General features: G+C 41.6%; 1 protein-coding gene across 1 annotated transcript in view; it reads left to right on the plus strand.

The window, feature by feature from the left end:
- T265_06214 (hypothetical protein) overlaps nucleotides 1-24,899 on the plus strand; it is a gene marked incomplete at both ends in the record, with an annotated part of 78,800 nt that overhangs the window by 38,211 nt on the left and 15,690 nt on the right. Inside the window, 11 exons of the mRNA XM_009171422.1 lie at nucleotides 976-1,101; nucleotides 1,194-1,328; nucleotides 6,032-6,268; nucleotides 6,309-6,445; nucleotides 12,087-12,201; nucleotides 13,565-13,729; nucleotides 15,926-16,162; nucleotides 17,042-17,105; nucleotides 18,333-18,430; nucleotides 22,868-22,969; nucleotides 23,915-24,040. Coding sequence (XP_009169686.1) covers nucleotides 976-1,101; nucleotides 1,194-1,328; nucleotides 6,032-6,268; nucleotides 6,309-6,445; nucleotides 12,087-12,201; nucleotides 13,565-13,729; nucleotides 15,926-16,162; nucleotides 17,042-17,105; nucleotides 18,333-18,430; nucleotides 22,868-22,969; nucleotides 23,915-24,040 — 1,542 coding nt within the window. The remainder of the gene's footprint in view (nucleotides 1-975; nucleotides 1,102-1,193; nucleotides 1,329-6,031; nucleotides 6,269-6,308; nucleotides 6,446-12,086; nucleotides 12,202-13,564; nucleotides 13,730-15,925; nucleotides 16,163-17,041; nucleotides 17,106-18,332; nucleotides 18,431-22,867; nucleotides 22,970-23,914; nucleotides 24,041-24,899) is intronic.

Genomic DNA, 24,899 nt, shown 5'->3' on the forward strand with positions numbered 1-24,899 from the left:
GTATATCTGTTTGGATGCTTCCCAAAACGGGTGAGATGGATAAAAGACGCTCAATTGCTAGTAAACTGATGAATAAAATGTGAACGTTGGTGAAAGCTAAGCTGAGAATACAGGCTTCAGTGTAACGCACAAAATGTTTGGAGAGAAAGCTAAATATACTCGAGGACCACCGGTAACAGTCAGTCAGCAACCCAACGTCACTAGAGTGTCCAGTTTGTGTGTCCAAGAGAGGCACATCTTTCCAAAGCCTTACTTCTAATCTATTTCTGAGCGATATCTTGTGGTAACTTCGGTAGACGATTAAATACGCACCATACATCCATTAGCAACACATTTTCGGACTCGATCTGCTGAAATGGTCAAACACCACACATACACTAAACTTTAGTCCACATCGACACCCAGATTCTGACAAACAACTAAGGTGAAGCTGTGTTTCAGTTGCTCAATCTGTCTGTCATTGGAAACGACCGTACATTATAAACACACCCTCCTTCTCATAAACTGTGTGAGTGAGCTAGGCCGCTACGTAGGATGTTCATGAGGTAGGTAGTGCAGTTTAAATTTTACCAAAAGTTAAGATGAGCATACAGATTAAGCGAATCCGGAGTGACGCGAACCACCAAAAAACAAACAAAATGGCATGAATTAGTTCACTGTTCACGTTTTCAAGCCGCTAAAAGATAATAAGTATCCTTTGGTTACGCAAAGCTCCGGTGCCGATGGTTTTGTATTTATGTATGTATATATGCACCTCTGTATACGTTGACGTTGGTTAGCCGTCCTCCATTCTGTCAGTCTCAACGAGACTTCTCCAAAAAGATACTCTAGGAACGAGAGTACACCTGTTCCCATTATGTTATCCTTTTACAAAAGGACCATCTTCAAATAAATCTGCTCTGCTGCACCAGTGTTCGAAACTCGTTTTGTCTATTCTGGCGCGTTAACAAGCGTTATCTTTGTTCTAATTCACAGCCATGGGCGCGGATGAACTTTGTCGTTCGTTATCGCCCAGATGAACAATCATCGCTAAGACCACATCACGATGCATCCTCATACTCTCTCACCATAGCGCTTAATGAAGCTGAACTGGAATTCCAGGTACGCTTTCTGGCACCGTTAGAATTGCTGTATTGTGTGTTTAATATAAGCCCCCCCTAAACTGCCCCATGGCAAATTGTGTTCTGTTCCAGGGCGGAGGCACCAGGTTCGTCCGTTACAACTGTTCCTTGGTTCGGTCGAAACTCGGATGGACCTCAATGTTTCCAGGACGAGTAACCCACCTCCACGAGGGTTTGACAACCACGTCTGGAACACGATATATCTTCGTGACCTTCGTCAACCCATAGCTGATTCAAACTCATTTGCGAAATGACACTGCTTGCGCACTTTTCCTCTTATTGTTTAATCCGTAATAAAATATGTACTACTTCATGACTGACCTGTCTCATCACATCATTTAGTCAAAATTTTATCAGACATCAATCAATGCATTTGAGCGATACCTTTTATATAAATATGAACAAGTTCATGATCAGTGATGCGGAGCTATAATGTTCAGTCGAGTCAGACGATTGTGAGACACAACTTCTCTGCAGAAAACCTACATCTGGTGAGTTTATTTACCGAAGATCGCCTCATATAGCCTTCTGTGTTGGCTGAAAAGTCGTTTGGAAGGAAGTGAACTAAAACATCCCCAGAATAATACACCATGTAATCCTTTTATAAAGTAGGGTTGGATTTTCTTTTTCATAAAGGAAACTGCTCGCAAGGTTGCTGAAAACTCATGGGCAACCCACGACCGGTTTTACCCTTCTTGGGGCTCATCAGATGGGCACAGTCCCCGAGTTTCCGTCAACCTTATATTCTACTTGAACCCAACTGAATCATGAGGCGGCCTGTGTGCAGCATATTCAGTTGTAGAATATCAAAAACGAGAGATTCAGTTGAGTCCCTCGTGAAAACCAAATTGATTTGCAAATGAGTGTATTTCTCGTAGACTTGGGTTTCTTCTGTGCAGTAGGAAAATTAATTGGTGTTATCCATCATAAGACTGCAGTCTATTTTACTGTTGTCTGGAAGAGGGTTATATCTTAAATTCTTGCATCCAAATAATCACGTGGTTTGCCAATCGATGCTTCCAGGTTTATTTTCCGGCAGTTTGCTCTTTAAGTGCGAGGCCGTGAAGTTTGTGATACTTTACCCGTGTTTGCCATTACTCGTTTATCTTTTTTAAAAGAGTTATCTGACCATGCCTTTCGTTGCAGTATGCTTCAGAAGCGTAGTAAAAACTGGTTTGAGAGGCAAAATGCCAGCCTGATTCCAGATGGATTAAAGTCGGAGTAGATCGATTATATAACGGATGCCGTCTTCTCGCGCATGAATGAATTTCAGCCCGGATTTGTGCTGAGTGAAACTAGCAGTCCATTCATTGACATTTGGCTGGGCAAGTGAGTTTTTGATATGACTACGCCTTGAAGGACTGAAGAGTACAGAACAACAGTGTGTTTGATGTTCGTTGAACGTTTTGGAAATCGCTTTCACTGTATGATGGTTACCTGATATTGTTACTATGTACGCAATGTATGACACCCATCAAACTCATTTGTTCCTGTCATCTACAGGTTATAAGAGCACAAAAGTCTCTAGTACATTCATGACCAAGAAGCTCGTCGGCTTCAAGCAAATTCGCTGTAGGCACCACAAAAACCAACAGGAATCCCAGGGGAGCCTTCCCGGAAGTCAGTGGAACGGCAGCCTAGCGAGCATTAAAAATGGACTGAAGTTAAAGGAACCTGGATCTACTCCATCGAAAGGTGGCCAACCAACCAGCCGGTGGATCCGCATTTTATTGCATTCAACATCCTTACCAGACTTCCCACGGCAGCTCAGAGAACCATCACAGTTCATTTCAATGTGGCGACCAGCCGGTGGATCCGCATTTTATTGCATCCAACATCCTTACCAGACTTCTCACGGCAGAGACCCATCACAGTTCATTTCAATGTGGCAGCTGGAGAGACGGTTTAATTTTTGTGCGGCAATTCAGTCTTCGGCGATTAAAGTGCAGGCCAAATAAAAGCAAGTTGAAGGACACTTGTCTGTGGATCGTCAGGAAGCTATTTAACAAAAAATCTTCACTAGTTTCACCTCTTACGTAGCTGTTCCGTGGTTTCTTCAAATATCAAAGCAAACGATTCATTAATGCAATCGTTTTCAAGTGATTCTTCGCCTCTCACTCCTGAAACACGGAGACGATGTTGTACTATGCCACAAGACGAGATAACAAGCATATACCCTCAGTGACCTTAGTCAAGGAAATATGGCAGTTTGTTAGGTTTCCACTCTTAGTCCGTAAAATATACCGTTTATTTCCAGTTTAAAATTCTTCATCTTAGTGGCTCCTTGAATACAGATGACTAGTTTATGCAAAGTTGCCTGTTATTCGTCACCCGAACAAGAAGAGTCATCCAGTTAGCTTCCAAAATCTAGAATTTCTATAGCCCGTTAGTAACCCTGGTTTACGTCAAACAAATGTTGGTGACACGTACAGATGCCATTGGCTGGAGGATTTGGTTGACGCAGTGAATGGATGCCAGAAGGTCGACCTCACGGAGGTGCGAAAAAATTGCCACAGCAGCCAAGTTGGGCCTGATAATGGTGCGGTTACTGACTCACGTCCAAACGTTGCCTTTGGATTTAATGGTCCCACTCCCGTGTGACTGGCATTGAACAGCTTACCCAGGGAGACTGTTCCAAAGTCAACGCGTTGCGTCGTAACCAAGCGCGATCAATCCATAAAGGATGTTTTATTTGAAAGCTGTTTCACAAAACGGCAGACAGCTGGTACACTTTTCACAAAGAGCAAAGCCAAATTTCGTTAAGTTTCAGCCATAATAGACTTGTGGCCCCCCATTGAATGATAAACACAACAGAGCCGTACCTACCCTAAAGAGGACTGTAGGATCAACCGCTCATTCTGACCAGTCAGACAGGCAAGCGGGCGGAATCTCATTCCATCCTCAAACAATATTGACGCTTTTGTTATGTGCCATTTCCGTTCGGCGGGTACCTTGTTCTGAATACGTCGCATTCATCTTCGGGAACATCGGATTGCGATTTCATCTCGAAGTTTTGCATTCGTTGCGCTACTGGACCCAGCTGTATCACGGTATACCTGGATACTGGAATTCCCGAATCCTCTTTTGTCCAACTCCAGTGTTTCTCTGTGGATACTTTCAACGGGGGTGGTCTATTAGTTTGGTTTGATGTGACAGAGAAATCGGGCAACCTACGACAATCCATCTTATGGAGCCTTAAGCTGGGCGCCACTGTGAGATTGGTGTGGATTAAGTCATTGAATGTGTTCAAACTGTACCCCTGGTTAATGAAGTAGCGCTACCCACTGGACAATTATTCTCAAATGATGGTTCTAGCTGTGAAAAGAACTCCACCAGGTACTTAAGACCGGGATTGAATTTGCAAACTGGATTCAATATTAAGTCAAATCACATTTCACGAAAATCCTTTTACTTTTAGTGGTTTTGGATTTTTATTTGAGCTTTCAGTCAGCCACATTGAATGAAACAGAAATAGTTGGTAGTGTGAGGAGATTTGGGAATCTTGTGGAGAGCTCATCCTATAAGCGTAGTCTCGAACCTGCGACCTCCCGGCTAGTAGTTTGAACAGTTAACCGTTCGGCCATGAGCGGCTAAGTCCGCATGGAAAACAGGAGCTACCCGGAAATCAAAATGGGCAAGGAGATGGCTTCAGTCGTTTCTTGGGACGACAAAGAGACGATGAAAAACCAAACCCCTGCGCTTGTTTCTTAGGAATGCAACTTCTAAGTGACGCTGAACTGCATCTTTGAGCTTTACTTGCGCATTGCAGGCCTGAAAAAGATCCCGATGGATAGATAGAGTCATGGGTTTGCTTCACGCCAAAATCTCCATTTTTCAGATAAAGATCCAGTTGACATGCAATGATTACCCAATGGATTAGGTTTCTTGTCAAGGTGAAAAAGTACGAGATACCGCTTTACCATACAGAATACTATCAGAACACCAAAACCACGCAGTCTATTTGAGGCATCCCTTTGTCAGTCACGTGGCACAATAAGGCTCCTTGTGGAGTGACTTCGCAAATCCAAGTTGTTTTTAACTAAACACTATCCAAAATTTGGGGCCTGAGTTCCTGTTGCTCTTCTCGTGTTTTTTGCGTGACTTCGTGATTGCGTACCGCACTTTTCGTTGCTGTTCAAACTCCACCGATCGTTTGCATTTTAAGTGAAATGTCTGTCCAGTGTACTCATCTCGTTCTCTATATTCTACCGAATTCCATGAGTCTCTGTAGTTGGTGTACCAACTAATCGCCAAACCTGCTATCTGGCTAACGGATACTTCCATTTGAAGACTTGAAAGTTGTTCACTTTTCGAACGCTTGGCTGCACCAGAGATGTTTTCATTCTCATTTGGCTAATCGACGCTCATGAGCACCATCGCTCTTTAATTGTCGATAGCGCTTCTGCCTCTCAGTTGGTTTTTTTCGCTTCGTGCATTTGGATCTTAAGTGTCAAGTTAATTAGTTACAACTAAAATCCTAAAAGTCATGCTTCACCTTAATTTATGCATCTGGTTTTCAGGTAAACCAAAGCTTACTGAACCATCGCAGAAACCAGTGTCATTCCCATTAGTTGATAGATCATCTTGGTCGCTCTTCTCTATTTGCTGAATTGCATAATCACTGTTAAATTGCTTCTTACGCTGTAAGCGCTCAGTGGAAACGCTGAATCAGATTGTCGAAGGTATCCAGATTCTGCTTTGATATTTGCTATCGTCAGAAATAAAAGTGAAGCTTTCAGTCAGTGTAATAGGTTAACTCACTGGATTGGAACGCCAACATCCAGAAGCATCTACTCACAGCCAAATTCCGAGTGTCCGGTAAGGAAGCCTCTAGTTAACTAAGAAACAAGGAATCAGTTCGAAGAATCCCTCTGCTGGGAGATCCTGCCTACACTGATTTGGCGTCTCAGCCGACGAAATTATTCACGTTCAAATTATCCGTTGCCAAGGCTCCACTGAACGATGAACTACTCCATCGGAATTATACTAATCTTGCTCAGTGCCCTTGTGGTCAATGCTCGAGGTATTACGAACATCAAGAATTTAACACTTTTCTAGAATTACTGGTGTTAACAGTTGCAACGGAATCAAATGATGCTCTGGAACGATTCTTGAGATCGGCTAGAAACAATGAATTCAATGTGAAGGTTAGTAGTGCTACATGGTTTTCATCCACATCTTTTGTAGGTACTCGGTCTTGGACAGGCTTGGAATGGAGGTGATGTATCACGGTCTACTGGAGGTGGTCAGAAAATTAGGCTATTAAGGGACGAATTGCGAAATTACAGAAGCGATACCGATCTCTTGGTCCTATTTGTTGATAGGTAAGAACTAATCCCTGGAAAACTGAACAAACACTCACCTCGAGTGAATCCCATGCTTGGAGCGAGATAGCTCAAGTGGTTAGAGCGCGACTTTACTGACTGGAAGGTCCGTGGTTCGAACCAGACCTCTGACTCCCGACTTCCACTGTCTAGGCTTGGGCAACTTGGCAGTATCCCAGCCATCGTGCTTCCTTCGGGTAGCATGGCAGCTGGGCACCGAAGGGTGTTATGGCTGAATGATTTTTCTTTAATCCCATGCTTAAAGTCTCTTTGGTCTATATGAAATGGCTACTTGGTTCGTAGATAGCATGTTTGTTTCATTGAGATGCTTTAACATGTATAATGTAGTATATCTTTTCAGGTTAAGTGCATCAAATTTCGTCGCTTTGATGAGCCTTATGCGAGAAAAAAGGTTTTGTTTAATGAGACTTTGGAGTTCTTAAATGTTTCCAGTTATGGTGAAGACAATGACAGTGTATTTTGTGTTGTTTGTTAGAGAAACACCTATTTCGATGGACTTGCTCTGTGTAGACAGCGAATTACGTCCACGAGGTTTTGAAACTCAAGCTTTTCCGTACAGGTTTAGATACGTAGCCGTTTTCGATTCAACTGGATGAAACTGAGGCAGACAGAGGCGGTCGTTCGTAGTAAAGGGAAACATAGTTACAATTCACTGGTGATGGAGCTTAAGTTATGAACAGTAGGAAAAGGGTCGTCGGCCGTATACATAAATGATTCCAATATTGACTTGTCGTCAGTGTCTTGTGTCCACTACCTTCCAGCTGTGCGTAATCAACCAGAAATGCAGGTCGAACTTTAAATAATGGTCAACGTCAACTCACAGATCCCCCCAAAAAAATCGCAATTCTAATTCGTTAACCCGAATTCATTATTCTTCTGAGGCACCGCTTGTGTTCTACCGTTGATTCTGTCTTGGTGAGTTATTACTTTGAACACTCAGCTTTCAAAAGTCTTCTAATTTGCCGAAATAGTAATTAGGATAAATTTTTACACTGCCAAACTAAGCTACAGCGTTAGCTCTGTGCCTTTTTGCGCCTTGCCTGTTACCCAATCGTTTGGTCATTCGTCGATCAGTCGATCAATCGTCTGGACAGTCCTAGAGAACCAATAATGTTACGGGTGGTCCCGGGTCTACTGATTACGTATTAAGGCTGAACCACCAAAAATCAACGAACAATAATTACAGTTTAAAAGCAAACACGATTAAGGTCTCTTGGATTCAAATATTTTCCATCAAAGCATGAGCTTTAGCTGATAGACCATGTACTTTGTTGTTGCTTACCTCTAACTTGGATACGCACGATACTACTTATCTATAGGCTAAAGATTGGCTGACTTCGTTGTCAGGTCTAACAGCAGACAGCCAGTATGGCGGAAAACATAAACATAGACTTAGGAGTTCCCAGATAAACTCCGTTCAGTTCTCATTAAACAAACTGAGCACCACGTGATAAATACTATGGGAAGTTTAAAGTCCAATATTAGTATTGTTCACTAAGATGTAATCCGACGTTCCTGTTACAACGGCGCAACTTTTCCAAGGATTTTTACAATAGTTTGAATTATGGGTCCGCTAACATGTCTTCTGATTGGTGTGTTCCTGAGATCAGTCGGCAGTTTGATGCAATCAGCGTGTGTGGATGCCTTTTAGCCGTGTGCGTGCATGCGTTATTTTGTGTGTACGTTGGCTGAATGTACCTCTGATGTTGTCCTGGCCATGACGCGTCATTGTTGAGATGCCTGCTCGAGCTCTGACCACTATGTCTACTTAGCTACGCAGTAATTTTAGGCTAATTAGACGGGATGCTGGCTCAGTCGCTACCGTTCGGCTTTGCGCTGATCTCTAGTGCTTCTAAGCAAGTCCGTTCCCCCTGTGACTATAATCCTGACCGCATTATAAGAGTACTATCAAAGTTGATTGGATGGTTTGAAGTGAAGTGTTTGGGTCGCGCTCACGTTTTTTAGACTCGTTTGGATTAAGGGGAGGGGACGCGGATGTCGCTTGTGTTCTGTGATTTCCACGTGGAGTTGTCTTGCTATCAAGCTGGGCACTCTACACAGGGAATTCGGTAGACGAAGTTTGTGCGGTGTTTTGGTTCGATAGAGTCCTTATCATTACGAGGTGCCGTTAAAAGTTGTTAGCGATTTTGACGAATGTTCTAGCATAATCCTGAAGATTCTTTCGGACAGCGTCTGAAATGTCATTTCCACAGGGTATTCCACTGGTGACCACCAGATTTTCATCTCTGACTCACCGTCCTCCATTCGTTAATTAGTGAACCCTAGGGGCTATTTTACTGTTATGCCCTACCGAGCAGTTTCAACTCATCTTTTCATATAGACTTATCCGAGCATGATTCCTTGACACGATTAATCAATGATCCGAAACCTGTGCGTTCGACAGCGTGGATGATAGGGCTCCTAATGTATGTATCTGCCTAAATGAGTGGATTATGTAAATTTTCATTCAAAATCCATGGTTGGCATAAGCTAAAATCCAAGACATGATGACCGATCCGAATAATGCTGAGCTTGGCCAGTATTCTACTGGGTGTAAAAATCCCCGAAGAATGTTTTCCGCGGCAACCGAAACGTCGGATTGTAGTATCTTATTCCATAACGCTGCAAGAAACGAAGACCATTAAAACAGTGACACTCATTACGGGGGAAGCATGAATATGTCCATATTGTAACATAACCTCTATTTGAAGGCGCTTGAAATGTTCTGTGGATGCGTTCCTAATGAAAGGCACATAAATTTAGTTCTGTCGACTAAACTAATCGACAGGTGATCACACATGGTGATAAGCAGTTTTCCATGGCTGGAGAAAAGCTATCCAATCCAACAGTTTTATTTCATTACAGTTTAATGCTGAGAATCTATTGAACTTTTCAGTGTTCTATAGTACACGAATACAAACAAAATCCTGGTTTTGCAGCGCACGCTCGTCAACAGTTCTGATAAATCCGCGAATTCAATGAGGGCGTTGTCAAGATCAATTGTGTGGCCCTTGCCTATGGATAATGGCAACAATGCATCTCTACCAATGTTTGTGGTTATAGCAATATACCAGTGTGATGGTGTATGCTACTGAGAAAGCATGCTAATTGTGTCTGGTCACAGCACCTTTCCTGCTTCTGACAGGAGGTTGATATGGAACTTACTGAACCACTTTGCAGTGTTTGTTCATTATCGCTTAGTATTCCAACAACACACAGGAACGTTCAAGTGGAAGCTTGAGAACATTGACTCTCTAGAAACGGTGTGAGCGAGGTTTTAATTTCGTGTCTGATAGCTTTTAACCGCTTAGTTCAGGTTGGTCAGTGAATAGCTCTGCATTCAAGTGTGCTGTTCCTTCAAATCTAGGATTATTAGAGTACCTGTTGGTCTTAGTAAGCGCCAAGGTATGTGTTGAGGTTCGCGATACGCGTCACGCGTAGGCTTGACGATCCCGAATATCAAAAGGAAGAATTGGGTTTGACACAAAGGTAAGCAAGGTTATACAACAAGCCTCAGTTGTCTACGTTCGTAGCGTCAACAAGTTCACAGGTCTGTCACTGACCGGCACAGTGCCGTGTCAAGGTCCGCATGCCAAACTACGGCGAGCGGAATGTTGGATTGCTTAGTGTGGGAGTAGTCTTCCGTTCCGAGGTCCGCTCGTGATTCTGATTAGCGGCGTGGTCACACAAGGCAGGGGAGTTTCAGCAAACAGGCTACGAACACGCATGAGCACATTCACACATATATACACACACATGCAAATATACCAGTGTCTTTCGGGGCGTTCTTTGCGGCAAGGTGAACGATGGGTAGATATGAGCGAAACAGATGAGGGTCAAATGCACATGCGTGTAGTAAGCAAATGAACGAGGGGAATCATCATGAGGCCGAGTTAGATTCAACACTAAGCAAAAGGGCCTAGTACCCTACTGTTAGGATAGCAGAATCCATCACATACTTTGAGGTGGAATTCATATATCTGGTTCATAACAGATCATTTACCAAGTAACCGAACAACTTGACATAACGCGGAACCTCGAGGAAAGTCAGCTGTACCAAACGACGGCTTTGATGTGCTATACTTGCCAGTGACTAGAATTTGGCAGCTTCAGCGGAAATGGGAAAGGCGTACACGCAGGCTTTTGTGAACATCGTTTCAACGGAACAATCGCCAAATAGCTGATGTGGACCTTTATCAAGCAGCTTTCAGAACTTGAAGAGACAAGTCTGATAAAATTTTTCACTGGTGACTTCTGCGGTGGCTCAGTAAATGGAAATCCATTTGGGACACCGAAGTATTCCTGTCCACAGTTTTCATAAGCATATAATCGGACTGGACCTTTGGCTAGCATGTACATTTTCCCTCTGATATCCTTATTTTGCCGGAATGAAACAATTTCGGAAACTGTGAATAGAAGGGACTACAAGAACATGTTATGTGCTCGAGCTGGATACCTAATTTTTGTGTATGCGTTTGACATCCATGTTGTTATTCAAGGGACAAATTTCTTTAGATCGACAAATCCAGATGTGTATAACGTCTTCTGGCCAGCAAAATCCTTCCGCGCCGAACAAGACGGTGTAGTTGGACTTTTCATACTCCTCCAGAAGTCTGGTCTTTGAGTCCATGAAAACAACATCGTAACTAAATGAAAATGAGAAACTTTGGTTAACTGGTCGTTTGAAAGCATAGTCTTATAGTGCGGGAGGATGGAGGGTGGAAACACACTATTGAATTTCATTCAAAACAGTGAGGAAAAGACTGGTAAAACGTTTTGAGCTACTAAATGTGTAACAAAAGATACAAAAGACCGAAGACTCGCACTACTCTCAACAACCTTCATCAGAGATTGATTGCTGGGTAATTAGATGGGTTGCATCTAAGAGGTTTATTGCATTTCAATTTCCAATTAACTAAACCTATATATATATATATATATATATATATATATATATATATATATATATATATATATATATATATATATATATATATATATATATATATATATATATATATATATATATATATATATATATATATATATATATATATATATATATATATATATATATATATATATATATATATATATATATATATATATATATATATATATATATATATATATATATATATATATATATATATATATATATATATATATATATATATATATATATATATATATATATATATATATATATATATATATATATATATATATATATATATATATATATATATATATATATATATATATATATATATATATATATATATATATATATATATATATATATATATATATATATATATATATATATATATATATATATATAGGTTTAGTTAATTGGAAATTGAAATGCAATAAACCTCTTAGATGCAACCCATCTAATTACCCAGCAATCAATCTCTGATGAAGGTTGTTGAGAGTAGTGCGAGTCTTCGGTCTTTTGTATCTTTTGTTACACATTTAGTAGCTCAAAACGTTTTACCAGTCTTTTCCTCACTGTTTAGAATGAAATTCAATAGTGTATTTCTACCCTCCATCCTCCCGCACTATAAGACTATGCTTTCAAACGACCAGTTAACCAAAGTTTCTCATTTTCATTTAGTTACGATGTTGTTTTCATGGACTCAAAGACCAGACTTCTGGAGGAGTATGAAAAGTCCAACTACACCGTCTTGTTCGGCGCGGAAGGATTTTGCTGGCCAGACAAAAATTTAGCAGTAAGCGTTACCTCAAGATTTTTAAATAACTTCTAAATAGTGTTCCTCATAATTTATTATTGCATGACTGAATAACTTCCGGTGTGAAATTCGATTCGACCTAAACTGTCGACTTCATTTCAGGCCTGGAGGCTTCAAAACAAACAGCGAGGCTCTATCACATTACCATTTTACGTGCCCCAACTGCTATATTAAGAAAATGCATCATCTGCAATCAGCGAAACTCAAAATACCCGAAAGGGTACAATGAACTAACGACGATGGCTTGCACATTCGGTAAAGAAGCGAAACACACTCATTTGGTGACTCCCTGTGAGGAGTTCACTTACGAAACTGTATGCACCAATGGATCACATCAACATAATACAGAATAGGCCTGTTGTTTTTTCATGTCGACCGTATCACGAGTATTGCCGAAGCGACCCTACTCATACCACATTTCCTCACACCTACAAGTTTATACAGCCGACAAATAGTACCGAGATGGTTTTGTCCTGTAATATGTGTTTTACCTAAAGCAAAAGGGAAAGTCAGTACGTGAAAAGTTCCGTAGCAGTTAATCAAAACGAACAAAGTACAGAACAGGAAACTGGTAGTATTTAGCATATGAAATTCCTGAAGGAGAATGTCAAGCATATTTGGTGGGAATAGTAGAATGGCTGGAGTAGCTCCGGGTGTTTCTCTGCCAATCACATCAAACTGGCTGTGTGTAGCGGCTTTGACGAAATTAGGAGAATCAACAAGCAGAGTTTGTCCTCTTTTAGAAGAGCGATTTGAGTTAGAAATTGTTGGCACACCTTAGCCCAGCAATGGCATTTGAAGACTAAACATCCTTGTAGCAACCACACTCGGGTGAATAGCTCAGCTTACTCAGACGGTTGTATTCAGCGGTGAAANAAGATTCTTGATCAACCGGACAAGGAGACTGATGGCGAATAGTTAAAGCTGGCTAGTCGGCTCTTGCATTCAGAACAGTGGGTTAAATGTCAATGTGGTTATTCGGGAAAGATACTTAATTCCTTGCAGAAGATCAAGTATCTTTGGATCAAAGTAAGGGCTTTAAAGCTTGCACTCGAGGTGAAAGCATGGGGGCGATGAGTACAACCTTTATCACAGTTACCCTTCCAGTTAATCACGTAGCTCAATGTGGAATGATGAGTCACCAATAAGCACGAAGAATGTCACTTGATTTTATCCACCTCAGGAGCTCCGAATTTCACATCATTAATGGTGTTGAAAGCATTTACCACCTAATCTGCCACACTCTGATAGTCTACGTATGCATATGTAAGTAGTTCCTGTTCCGAAAATCCTTGCACCAATAACAAAAACGATCTCTCACGCTTTATTGCTTCCCAACAAGAATATGTATCCTCAGGTGGGACCGAGAGAGAAAAGGTTCCTCAATTCGGGTGGATTCATTGGACCAGCTTCATACCTGTACCGAATTGTAACTGAGGCAGAAATTGCAGATGACCGTGACGATCAGCTCTACTATACAACCATTTACCTCAACCAGGCGCTTCGGGTACGTGCTGATCTTTCTCACCGTTACAGTGATCGTTCTAAGCCATCAATGTGTATTTGTACGTCGATCACAAATTCAAATGAATAGAGATGCAGGGTGTTAGACATTTTTATTCAGTTAGCTGTGCAGTATTACTGTAGCAACTTGTAATGGCTTTCGGTTGATCACCGTTTGATAGAGTAAAAGATAACTGAGAGCAGACCATATTAGACGCTTTTTGTGCCATTTTAGCGAGTTGAATCGTGCTGGGATCTGAGGCACGGAAACATTCCAGTCTCGCGAACACTTGTATGAATACATTTCTAGGTCATGATAACAGTAGTGGCGATGATAATGATGGCGTTGAAATTTGTTTCATTCTTTTGTTAGAAAATTAACTACTAACAGTTGAAATCGGTGTTTGTAGCAAGTTCCCTTTTGCAGGTCCTCAGTTCTGCTTAGAAAGCCTGATGGTTTTTAAGGTTCCCCTACTGTTTCACGGGGAAGCTTCCAAGACGAGGCTCTGTCTTCCGGTGGTGTCAATTCGAAGAAACAACCATCCTATAACTGCGATGGATGACACTTCTGGGGACCCTGACTATTCTAGGCATCCATCAAGAGGCAACACGTCACCGGGAATCCCTATTGTTTCCGATCAGGTTTACAAATAGTGTCGTAATATACGGACATTAAGGCGATGCTTTTTAACTACCTCACTGAATGCAAGCATAGATGCATTCACAACTCGTTTTACTACAAGGCATCTATGATAAAGATGACAGATATTGAATCTGGAATCTAGCTAGGAAGAAGGCGATGCTTTTTAACTACCTCACTGAACGTAAGCATATATGCATTCACAACTCGTTTTACTACAAGTCGTTTATGATAAAGATGACAGATATTGAAGCTGGAATCTAGCTAGGAAAAAGCACATGAAAACTCAGCGCTTATTAAACTTCAATATCCACCTAGGGTTTCTCACTATTTTACAGTTTAACGGCCTGGTGTACTGTTTGGTTACTGCACGTTGTTCCTCTCCGGATGACAGGGGCTAACGGCAGTTCTACAGGTTACTACTGTTGTCTGTCATGTGAGGCTTCCCAATCACAGGATCATTCACTGCCTAGAAAGAAAATATTCCATTGTGTAATTAAACGGCTGCTTGAACTCCCTGTAAGGATGTCTAATTTATCTGCCCCGCATGCGACGATAGCGCGACGTGTTTAAAAGTCATCTCAGCTCAAGAAAAGGCATCACTCTTAAGGTGATATCATAGTGTGCCAAAAATGGCTTTTTAATGTGTAACTAGTGTATACCAAAATACTCTATGAGTAAAACAAAAATCCTTTCGAAAGGCCCCGCAAAAGCCATTTAGGTAGGTCCCTTACTTGTGACGCAATGCTGAGACAAAGGTCATATCGATCGGAAGTCATTTGAAAAGACTGATAACTGGATAAACACTTTAATTGGTTGGGTGGCTGATGATATTTGCACCAAACTAGACAAGTCATTTGCAAAGCTTTCGTTGCAAAACGAGAAGACGTCACCAATATGCGCTTGGGTGGGTCGATGTTGATATCTCGTTGTTTGAAACGTTCACAAGGTCACCGAACAGATCAACGGCTACTTGATCAACAATCAATAAATGCGCCCAAGCTACCAATATTTCAACACACCACCGATCGACAATTTCGCTAAAAATGCTGGGGGTTAGTTAGATTCTTTTCTGAAGTTTGCATCATCGGATAGAGTTCATGGCAGCGACAAAACAACGTAAGTTCTATTATTGGCGGCAATTTTACCGAAAAGTGCTGCATCTTAGCTAGCGACTTCGAATAACAAGCAATAAATTCTTCACTCGAGTTGAAACAGCATTTCTCAATGTCAAACACTGGAAATTGAAAGCAACTTCACTCTGTTAATTTCATTTGACCTCAGATCTATGATGTAGCTGAATCACCAGTATCAGGTGCTGAGAGTAAAAACATACAGATCCCCAAGGGCAATGTAAAATTTGAATCCAGCCAACTAATTTTGGACAAATTGGTTTTATTGATAACCAGAAATGAATCTTTTCATAAAGGAAACTACTCACAAGGTTGCTGAAAACTCTTCGACAGCCCACGACCGGTTTCTTGGGCCTCATCAGGTTGGCAGAGTCCCCGAGTTTCCGCCATCCCTATGATCTACTTGAAAAACCAAATTATCAGGAAGGTCAGCTTCCGAAAGCAACCACTGAATGCCCGGAATCTACGGGGACCCTCAGCTCCGCTAGATGTTGACCAGACAGACAACGCCCCCTCAATATGCAGTGCGTCACAGCCTTGCCTCAAACGCAGACAGCGCGAGTCAGCGTTGATCAAGGTCAGACAACGCCTCCGCAATATGCAGGCGTCGCTGACTCGTACCAAAGCCAGACCGCGTACGTCAGCATTGGACCAAGTTCAGACAGTGTCCTTCCAATAGAAAGCTTGAGGCCGTTGTACTTTTCGCACTCGCACCCACTTTGTTGGAATATAGCTACTGTGTTCCCTTCCGTGAGCCCTTTTCTCTCCGACACCAGGCGCTGGAGCGGGTCAGCAGCAGATACCACAAGCTGGCGAATCAACAGATATAACACAAATTGATTTGCAAATGAGTGTATTTCTCGAAAACAGTCCAATTTGGGTTCAAGTAGAACATATTGACGGAAACTCGGGGACTGCGCCTACATCATGAGCCCCAAGAAGGGCCAAACCGGTCGTGGACTGTCGAAGTTTTCAGCAACCTTGTGAGTAGTTTCCTTTATTAAAATATACTGCGATATCTCGAATATCGTGCCAACTGAAACATGAGGTGGCCTGTGTGCAACACATTCACTTGTAGAATATCATAAACTAGAGATTCAGTTGAGTCTCTCATGAAAACCAAATTGATTTGCAAATGAGTGTATTTCTCGAAAACAGTCCAATTTGGGTTCAAGTAGAACATATTGACGGAAACCCTGGGACTGCGCCTAACTCATGAGCCCCAAGAAGGGCGAAACCGGTCGTGGACTGTCGAAGTTTTCAGCAACCTTGTGAGTAGTTTCCTTTATTAAAATATACTGCGATATCTCGAATATCGTGCCAACTGAAACATGAGGTGGCCTGTGTGCAACACATTCACTTGTAGAATATCATAAACTAGAGATTCAGTTGAGTCTCTCATGAAAACCAAATTGATTTGCAAATGAGTGTATTTCCAAGAAATGAATCTCTTCAGTATGTCGTCAGAGTTTACACAACTTTGGATTTGTTCTTCCGGAGGCTACCCTTCCGTTAATCTCGGCTTTGTTCTCCCAATTTCCAGGAACAACTGAACATTGGTTTAGATACCAAATCAGCAGTTTTTCAAAATCTGCATGGTGCATTCAGTAAGTAGTTCTTGGAATTTTCTGCATTGCCTAAGTCATAGAATGCTTGATGGACTAACTCATTTTTGGCAAGCTGTGGAGAATTCTGGCATCAGATGCTAACCTCTGAAACAGTGTTGCTTGGTTAAACGGTGTCAATTTTCTTACTGTTTGGGATAAAACCTTCTCATAACGGAACATGCCGAACGATTAGAATAGTGAGAAAACAGCTGCTGGCTGGTTTATTGCACTGTAAGAATGTTAGGCTTTTGAATCAGAATAAACGTGAGAGATGAGTTCAAGCAGGTTGTATAGATAACAAAAAAATATATCTGTTGTGGGGTTTGCGGGATGTGTATTGTTCACATTCACATCATTCTCGTTTGAACAGTCGTCCTGCTGTCCTGGCGCAATTATTCTGGTGAACCCACACCAGCTCAAGCGTGAGAATTAAAATGCGTCCAACGTGCGCTGGAGGAATAGTGGTAACACGTTCGCCTCGCATATCAGGTGACCGGAGTTCAAACCTCTGCACGGCCAGTGGATATGCACTACTGATGAGCTCTAACAAGAGCGAAACTCGAGTCCAGTGCGGATTCACCAGAATAATTGCGCCAGGACAACAGGACGACTGTTTAAACGAGAGTGGTGTGAATGTGAACAAAATATGTCTATTGATAATGAAGCCAGGTGGGGGCGACTGCTGGCCACTACTATCAATCAGATTCGTGTTCACATGCATCGAGACGTGAGTCTGATACTGGTCATAATATACTGGCAGTTGTTATCCCCGATATCCATGTTAGATAAAAAGATCGTATATTTTTGCAAGTGATGAGGGTCGCTTTCAGGTCGTGTGACAGCTTTTGACTAACTGGTTTGGTTATTCTCCACCACCATTCCAGCCACTAAGGTTGGTTGGACAATCAGGTTTTCGTTAATCACAACCCTTGAGTTATTACCAGCAGTTTCAGTGTAAGTACGTTTCTCTTCCATGATTATTCAAAACCTTCCCACACTGCCTAATAATTGAGTATTGTATTTTATTGTTTTCTCTATCAGAACAGGATGTTTGGTAAGCCCGAAGTTTGGTCTATCGGCTTTGGTGTTTTACACTGAGAAATCCTCCTTCCTGAACAACAGACTACTTCTTTTTCGTTTCAAAAGGCCTTGGTTGTTGTGCCTCTTTGTAGTTGCGAGTACTGGAACTTCTTACACCACAACATAACTGCTACTTCTGTACTTTAGCTGAAGTGGAACTGCAGTTTGCAAACGATACTGGATACCTGGTTAACACTAAAACCAATACAAGGCCAATTGTGGCCCATGGAAATGGTCCAATAAAGGTGAGTTGTTTGAAATTTAGTGCCGGTAAACTATACTCGATGCGGAACTATCCCAAAGAGTTCAGTAGTATTTTGACATTAGTTCCCGCTTTATCTTACGTCCACTTTAATGGTACTGGTTACACATAATCTCGGAAAACATGAGTATTCAGTCTTAATTTACTTCTTCTGAAATGATTTTTCCAAGTCCGTTGTTGAATTTGGAGAAATCCAAACGAGAACACAATTCATCACTAATTGTTAAAGGTTCTGGTCCAACTTGCGGGCCTTTTCCTGAGTGCTATTAGGAAGTTGCCTAATGGTTGGTTATCTGTTGCACCTAACATCATTCAGCATACCAGAAACCGTACCAGAAGCGGTTGGTCTGCTATACGACAGTGGCATTCAAGGTGTTGTGGGCGAACACACAGTCTGCAAGAAGGAGGCTGGTCATCGTTTTCGGAAAAGTTTGGTAAATTTATTGCTGGACAGTGTTTCGCCTTTGACACAAAAGCTCTGTCCGGTCAAGTGAGGTTGGTCGAGATTTGAGGCGGAAGGAGAACCAATCAGCTAAGTCAAGCTAAATCTCTGTTGGGTGTCGGCCAAGTGATATTGTGTGTTAGGGTGGGTCACCAAGTGTTAATTTGATGGGGAAACCTAAATGGATTTGGGTCCAGCTTAGGGCCTAGTGCTTCTGGTTCAAATGATGATCCCTCTTGAACGTCGTTTGCACTTTTCGTCGGTCTGTGTGGATGAGCCAGTGCTACAATAGCTGTGTAAGGAAGAGGGATGCTGTGACCTTTGGTCGGGTTGAGTTTCCACCCCCTGTTTTTCCTAATGATTCTACGCTCATTAATAACCACACAGTCACGTGTCAACTCGGTTTATCTCTACATACGCTCGCCAGTTCAACACCCACGATTCTATTCACGCTATGATGCTTGGTAATTTCCATTGCCTCGGTTATCAGCCACTGTGGTGTGAATCGCAGTCCCCGTCTTAAAACTTCAACCCTCACCAGATCTATTCTGTCTTGTATCTAACGCATGTACTCCTATCACTGAGTCTTTGATCAGCTTTTGGTATTCCTGTGTGTGAGTGGGCAATTGCCGCGATAATTGTGTAAGAGGGATTCTGTGAACTTTGGTCGGATTGGGATTTCCGCAACCCCCCTGTTTTTCCTAATGATTCTACGCTCATTAATAACCACACAGTCACGTGTCAGCTCGGTTTATCTCTACATACGCTCGCTAGTTCAACACCCACGATTCTATTCACGCTATGATGCTTGGTAATTTCCATTGCCTCGGTTATCAGCCACTGTGGTGTGAATCGCAGTCCCCGTCTTAAAACTTCAACCCTCACCAGATCTATTCTGTCTTGTATCTAACGCATGTACTCCTATCACTGAGTCTTTGATCAGCTTTTCAGCATTTCCTGATGGTTTGTTTATCCTTCTCTTATACTCACCAATTCTGTGGTACAATTCCCTGGTAGTTTGTCCTATATAAACCTTAGTGCAATCATTGCAGCTAATTTCATACACACAGTCGCTAGCCCTTTCAACAGGGAGGGATCTTTCAATTGCGTAGTGTTTTATCTTCTGGAAAGCCACTCGAATGTTGGCTTTATACGGATCGAATGTTGTGCCAATCCATTCCTTACTAGGTGTAGATACCGGAGCCAATGTCCTTCTTAATGGTCTCCCAAAACAAACTCAATGGGCATCCAATTTTTTAAGTCTGTTGGCAATCTCGATTTGAGCTGCGGTTAGGTCGCTCTCTTCTGTGCACAGGTCTCTGACTCGACCAAATATCGATGAGACAATGCTGGCGTACACGGACGTTGGGTGTCCTGATAAATAGTTTAAGATGGTTCCTGTGTCTGTGCATTTCTGGTAGATAGTAGCTTTTAATTTTCCACCACTCTTATATGTTATACAGCCCATGCTAAACTTGATGCGAGGATTTAAACTGTTGAGGTAGTTGTGGAAGCTGTTCACGTTATCACGCTTTAATACAATGAAGGAGTCGTCAACATAACACCCATATATATATATATATATATATATATTCATAGTTTGACCTTGAAGATGCCTTGAAGATGCTAGCACACATAAAAATACAGAGTTTTTTTTGAGGGGGTATTGACATCCCCAATAGTGGACAATGATATCCGGCCAAGGCCACTTGTTCAAAGTGTTCCATATAGATATTAGCTAAAACTGAGGATATTGAAGATCCCATTGTAAGACCTTGTCCTTGTGAGAAAATAGTTGTGTCAAAAACAAACTGAAAGATTCAAACACACTCTTATGCTTTCCACCATTTCACCCACCGAGATCTGTGTCCACTCCCTGAGTGTCATTTCTGCCACTAACAGCCTCCTAGTTATCTCCAGAGCATCTGCCCTAGGGATGTTTGTGTACATTGAAATTACGTCGAAACTCATAAGGACTTCGTCCACCTCCAAAAGAAACCCTACGACGTTTTTGGCAAAGTCGTACCAATTCCTGATGAAGGTGCTTGATTTCCCCGCGAGTGGTTTTAGTATACCAGCCAAGAACTTGGCTAGCTCATTTAGTGGATAGCCTATGCCATCCACTACTAGCCTTATTGGAACACCTGGCTTGTGGATTTTTGGAGGCTGCTCACTTCAAACACGAAATCCAGAATCTCGGAATGTACTATACTTGTAATGAATCTTCATAATACAGTACATCCATGGGACTGAACAAGAGGTATTCAATTCCGCTTCTAATAATCTTCGGACTCAANACGAAGATTCAAACACACTTATGCTTTCCACCATTTCACCCACCGAGATCTGTGTCCACTCCCTGAGTGTCATTTCTGCCACTAACAGCCTCCTAGTTATCTCCAGAGCATCTGCCCTAGGGATGTTTGTGTACATTGAAATTACGTCGAAACTCATAAGGACTTCGTCCACCTCCAAAAGAAACCCTACGACGTTTTTGGCAAAGTCGTACCAATTCCTGATGAAGGTACTTGATTTCCCCGCGAGTGGTTTTAGTATACCAGCCAAGAACTTGGCTAGCTCATTTAGTGGATAGCCTATGCCATCCACTACTAGCCTTATTGGAACACCTGGCTTGTGGATTTTAGGAGGCTGTTCACTTCAAACACGAAATCCAGAATGTCGGGATGTACTATAATTGTAATGAATTTTCATAGTACAGTACATCCATAGGACTGAACAAGAGGTATTCAATTCCGTTTCTAATAATCTGTGAATCGGACTCAAGGAATATCGACCCTTTTAATGAAGAGTTTTCTTCTCAAAAAGGTAATTGTGACGTGCCTGAAAAGGTTGTATTTATGAGGAATTTTTTTCAACAGTCAACTAGTGTCCTGATTAGTTGAAATGATGTGCACCTAAATACGCGGAAAAATCAAATTTAAGCAGATTTTGTTGCGTCTGCGTGTAAAACCGACATAAATCACTTAAAATTTCTATAACGAAAATTATGATAGTGATACTCTTCATTGTGAGGCCTTTCAGTTTGCCTTCTTGATGATGAGCCACCTCTTTTCAACATATGGCATTACTCAAGGACAAAATGCACGCGTTTGCTAAAATGATTGATTTTTACAGAACTCTGAAAAACCGTAATTAGGACAACAAACAGTGTGTAGAGTATTTGGTTACTCACCACCCACCGGTTACTCATAAATGTTCAGCAAATTCAAATGTATTTTAGCGTAATTTATCAGAGAAACTGACGTTCATGTCACCATGTTCACAATTTCTTCCGGATTTGCCTGTGGGCCGACAACAGTAAACTTATGTTGCTCCTCAGTGTAAATTTCGGTGGCATGCTTCATCTTCAAAATGTTATACCAAGCAATAATGAATTTACTAAAGAAAACAGCAGTAGTGCTACCTCTGATCAGGCTGCTATCCTCGCGCAGCACAAAAGTGGCAGCGCTATCGTCTTCCATATGTAGCGCACTGCAGAACACAGCCTACCAGTGCTCTGATGCCGAATTCAGTCACTCAATAATATCCCCGAAAAACAGATGAGTGAGTAAGCTGTCGGTCGATATCAACAAATATACAAGTTTCATTTTGCGATACAGTTTTATCTTGAATTTCGATGAAAGGAAAGATTGATTCCCGTTGATTAACTATAGAAAAACTGAGGGAACGTTCTACGCATTAGGCGCGTACTTTCAAAAGGATTTTATTATTCAGCTAACTTGCTATCGCAGACTTTGATGTATCTAATATATGCACTGCACCAAGGTATACTTAACTTGATTGGCCGAAAGACACTGGAAATAACACGCTTTACATGGAGGCCGACGGTTCACGTTGGGAAACTTCAGTCGACAAAAACGTGGTACTCAGATTTCCAAACATAGTGTTACCAGTTCCTTCCATTTTTCTTTTATTTCGTCCCAAGTGATTTTTATCCCCTGTCTTTCTCGTTTGAAGCCTGAGTTTAACTCACTGACAAACTATTTGGATCATAGCTGGACACCATCTCTGGGTTGCCAACATTGTAACGAAAGAATCATTGACTTGGACGAACAGGGAGTAAGTCACTTCTCCGGGCTGGATGCATGAACTTATGAAATCTCCGTGGAGTTGATTGGTGTTCCTGATTTATTCGTGCTTCCTAAAGGAAACATGAGACTTTTGAGCATAGTATGTGAATGTATGCTAATTTTTTTATAATTTGATTAGTATTCAAGCATTATATCCACAGTCTCATGTTATTGAACCACAGGGCTAGTAATTCAGTAGTAAGTTGGGAACAACCATAATAACCATATCATCTAAAACGATAAACCGAAGGATAATAAAGATATTGCGTTGAAGAAGGTATTGGTGACCAAGGCGACTGAAGTGTTGGTGTCGCATGTAAAAACGTAGACATTGAAGAGGAAATTAATGTTGGTACTAGCTCTTTTAACATTCACAACATTCAAGTGCCGTCCAGAACAAGCTCTGGTAATATTTAAACTAACAAAACAGGTTTAAGAACCAACAAAATGGACAGTGTCGAACTCAATTGGAGTTTTTCGACAGTTCTTACTACATAAGGGTCTATACCAAGTATAATTTTCCTTGTGCTTGGCTAGAGGCACCGATAGCTGTCGCGGCTAACTAATGTCAGTGTAATTCATCCTCTCGGTCTTTGTTCCAACTGTTTTACTGAATGTACGAGATGTGGACGACTCAGATGTTCGTGGCACGCCGGCACCTGTTTTCCCTCCTGTCTCACTTTCTTCTTCGTCCACCATGCGACTTCATTCAGACGAATTCACATTGCTGAATGACACCGGAGCGATGTAGACCTTTGGTATGCTTCACGAAGTGTTTAGAATGACAACGGTAGAGACCACAACCAAGAAATGTACAAATATGTTGACATAGGTGCTACAAGAAGCTTTCGTTAATTAAGAGAAAATAGCAATTTTTATTTGTTACATCAGATTTAGGAGTTTAGTCAAATTGTTTCTTTTTCATTTGATCCAGGAATTTCCTACCATTCAACTCAGCGTTTTCATCGAATATCCAACACCATTCCTGGACGTCTTCTTCGATCGGATTGCCGCCCTCAGTTATCCAAAGACTCATATTCATTTAACTGGACATATAGGGGTAAGAAAACTTTTTGTCTTAGCATTGAGTGAGTGCACTTGCATCCATTACTGCTTAACTAGTCGGGCGAAGGATACCAGTTCATTGAAAAGCCCACCAAACACCAGACTATGAAGTTTCACACAGAGCGCCGAATTACCTAGTCACTGCCACGAATAGATTCTCGCTAACTTAAAACGCAAAGGAGCTTGCAAGAATTATTTGATTTCGGTTCACTCGTACGAGTCTAAAAGAACCAACCAATTCACTCGATGTTCACCGACAAATTGGGCTTTTGATTACGCATTCAAATCTGTATCAATTTTATAGTCACATTGCAGTGCGAACCACAACAGTGGCCACATCCGTGTGCTCCTAGGTTGGTTTGTATAACATTTTTCAGCTACTATTATGTATCCTAGTAGTAGATGATGAAAGTGAATCATGACCAGATAAAATAGGCGGTTGAGTATGGATTAAATATAAGTACGAAAAAAATCGTTCGCAAAGTTTCCAGCATCCAACTCCAGGCCTCCTGGAGCTGTGCAAAAAAGCAGAGCTTGACGGCATAGCCTCACTGCTACGCAGCGAACGACTCGGATCGTATATTTGGCCTATGCCCCAGGGGATTTTGCGGCTTAGCAGTTGCCGTATCTGTCGTAATATTGCTTTCTACAATTCCGCATAGCATATACCTGAGGATTTGTTCTGATGCCAGCTGTGAAAGGGTCCGGCCGTTCCTGCCGATTTACGTGCCGCTGAAGCTACAAACTAACAAACAACAGAAAAATTAGACTGATCGTTTACACTATGAAAACGGCTTTGGAGATGATTATCCCTAGTTGCATGAGCCAAGTGTATTGTGAAACCCTGCTGGCGC

This window comes from Opisthorchis viverrini, assembly GCF_000715545.1.
Source record: "Opisthorchis viverrini unplaced genomic scaffold opera_v5_128, whole genome shotgun sequence".
NCBI lineage: Eukaryota > Metazoa > Platyhelminthes > Trematoda > Opisthorchiida > Opisthorchiidae > Opisthorchis > Opisthorchis viverrini.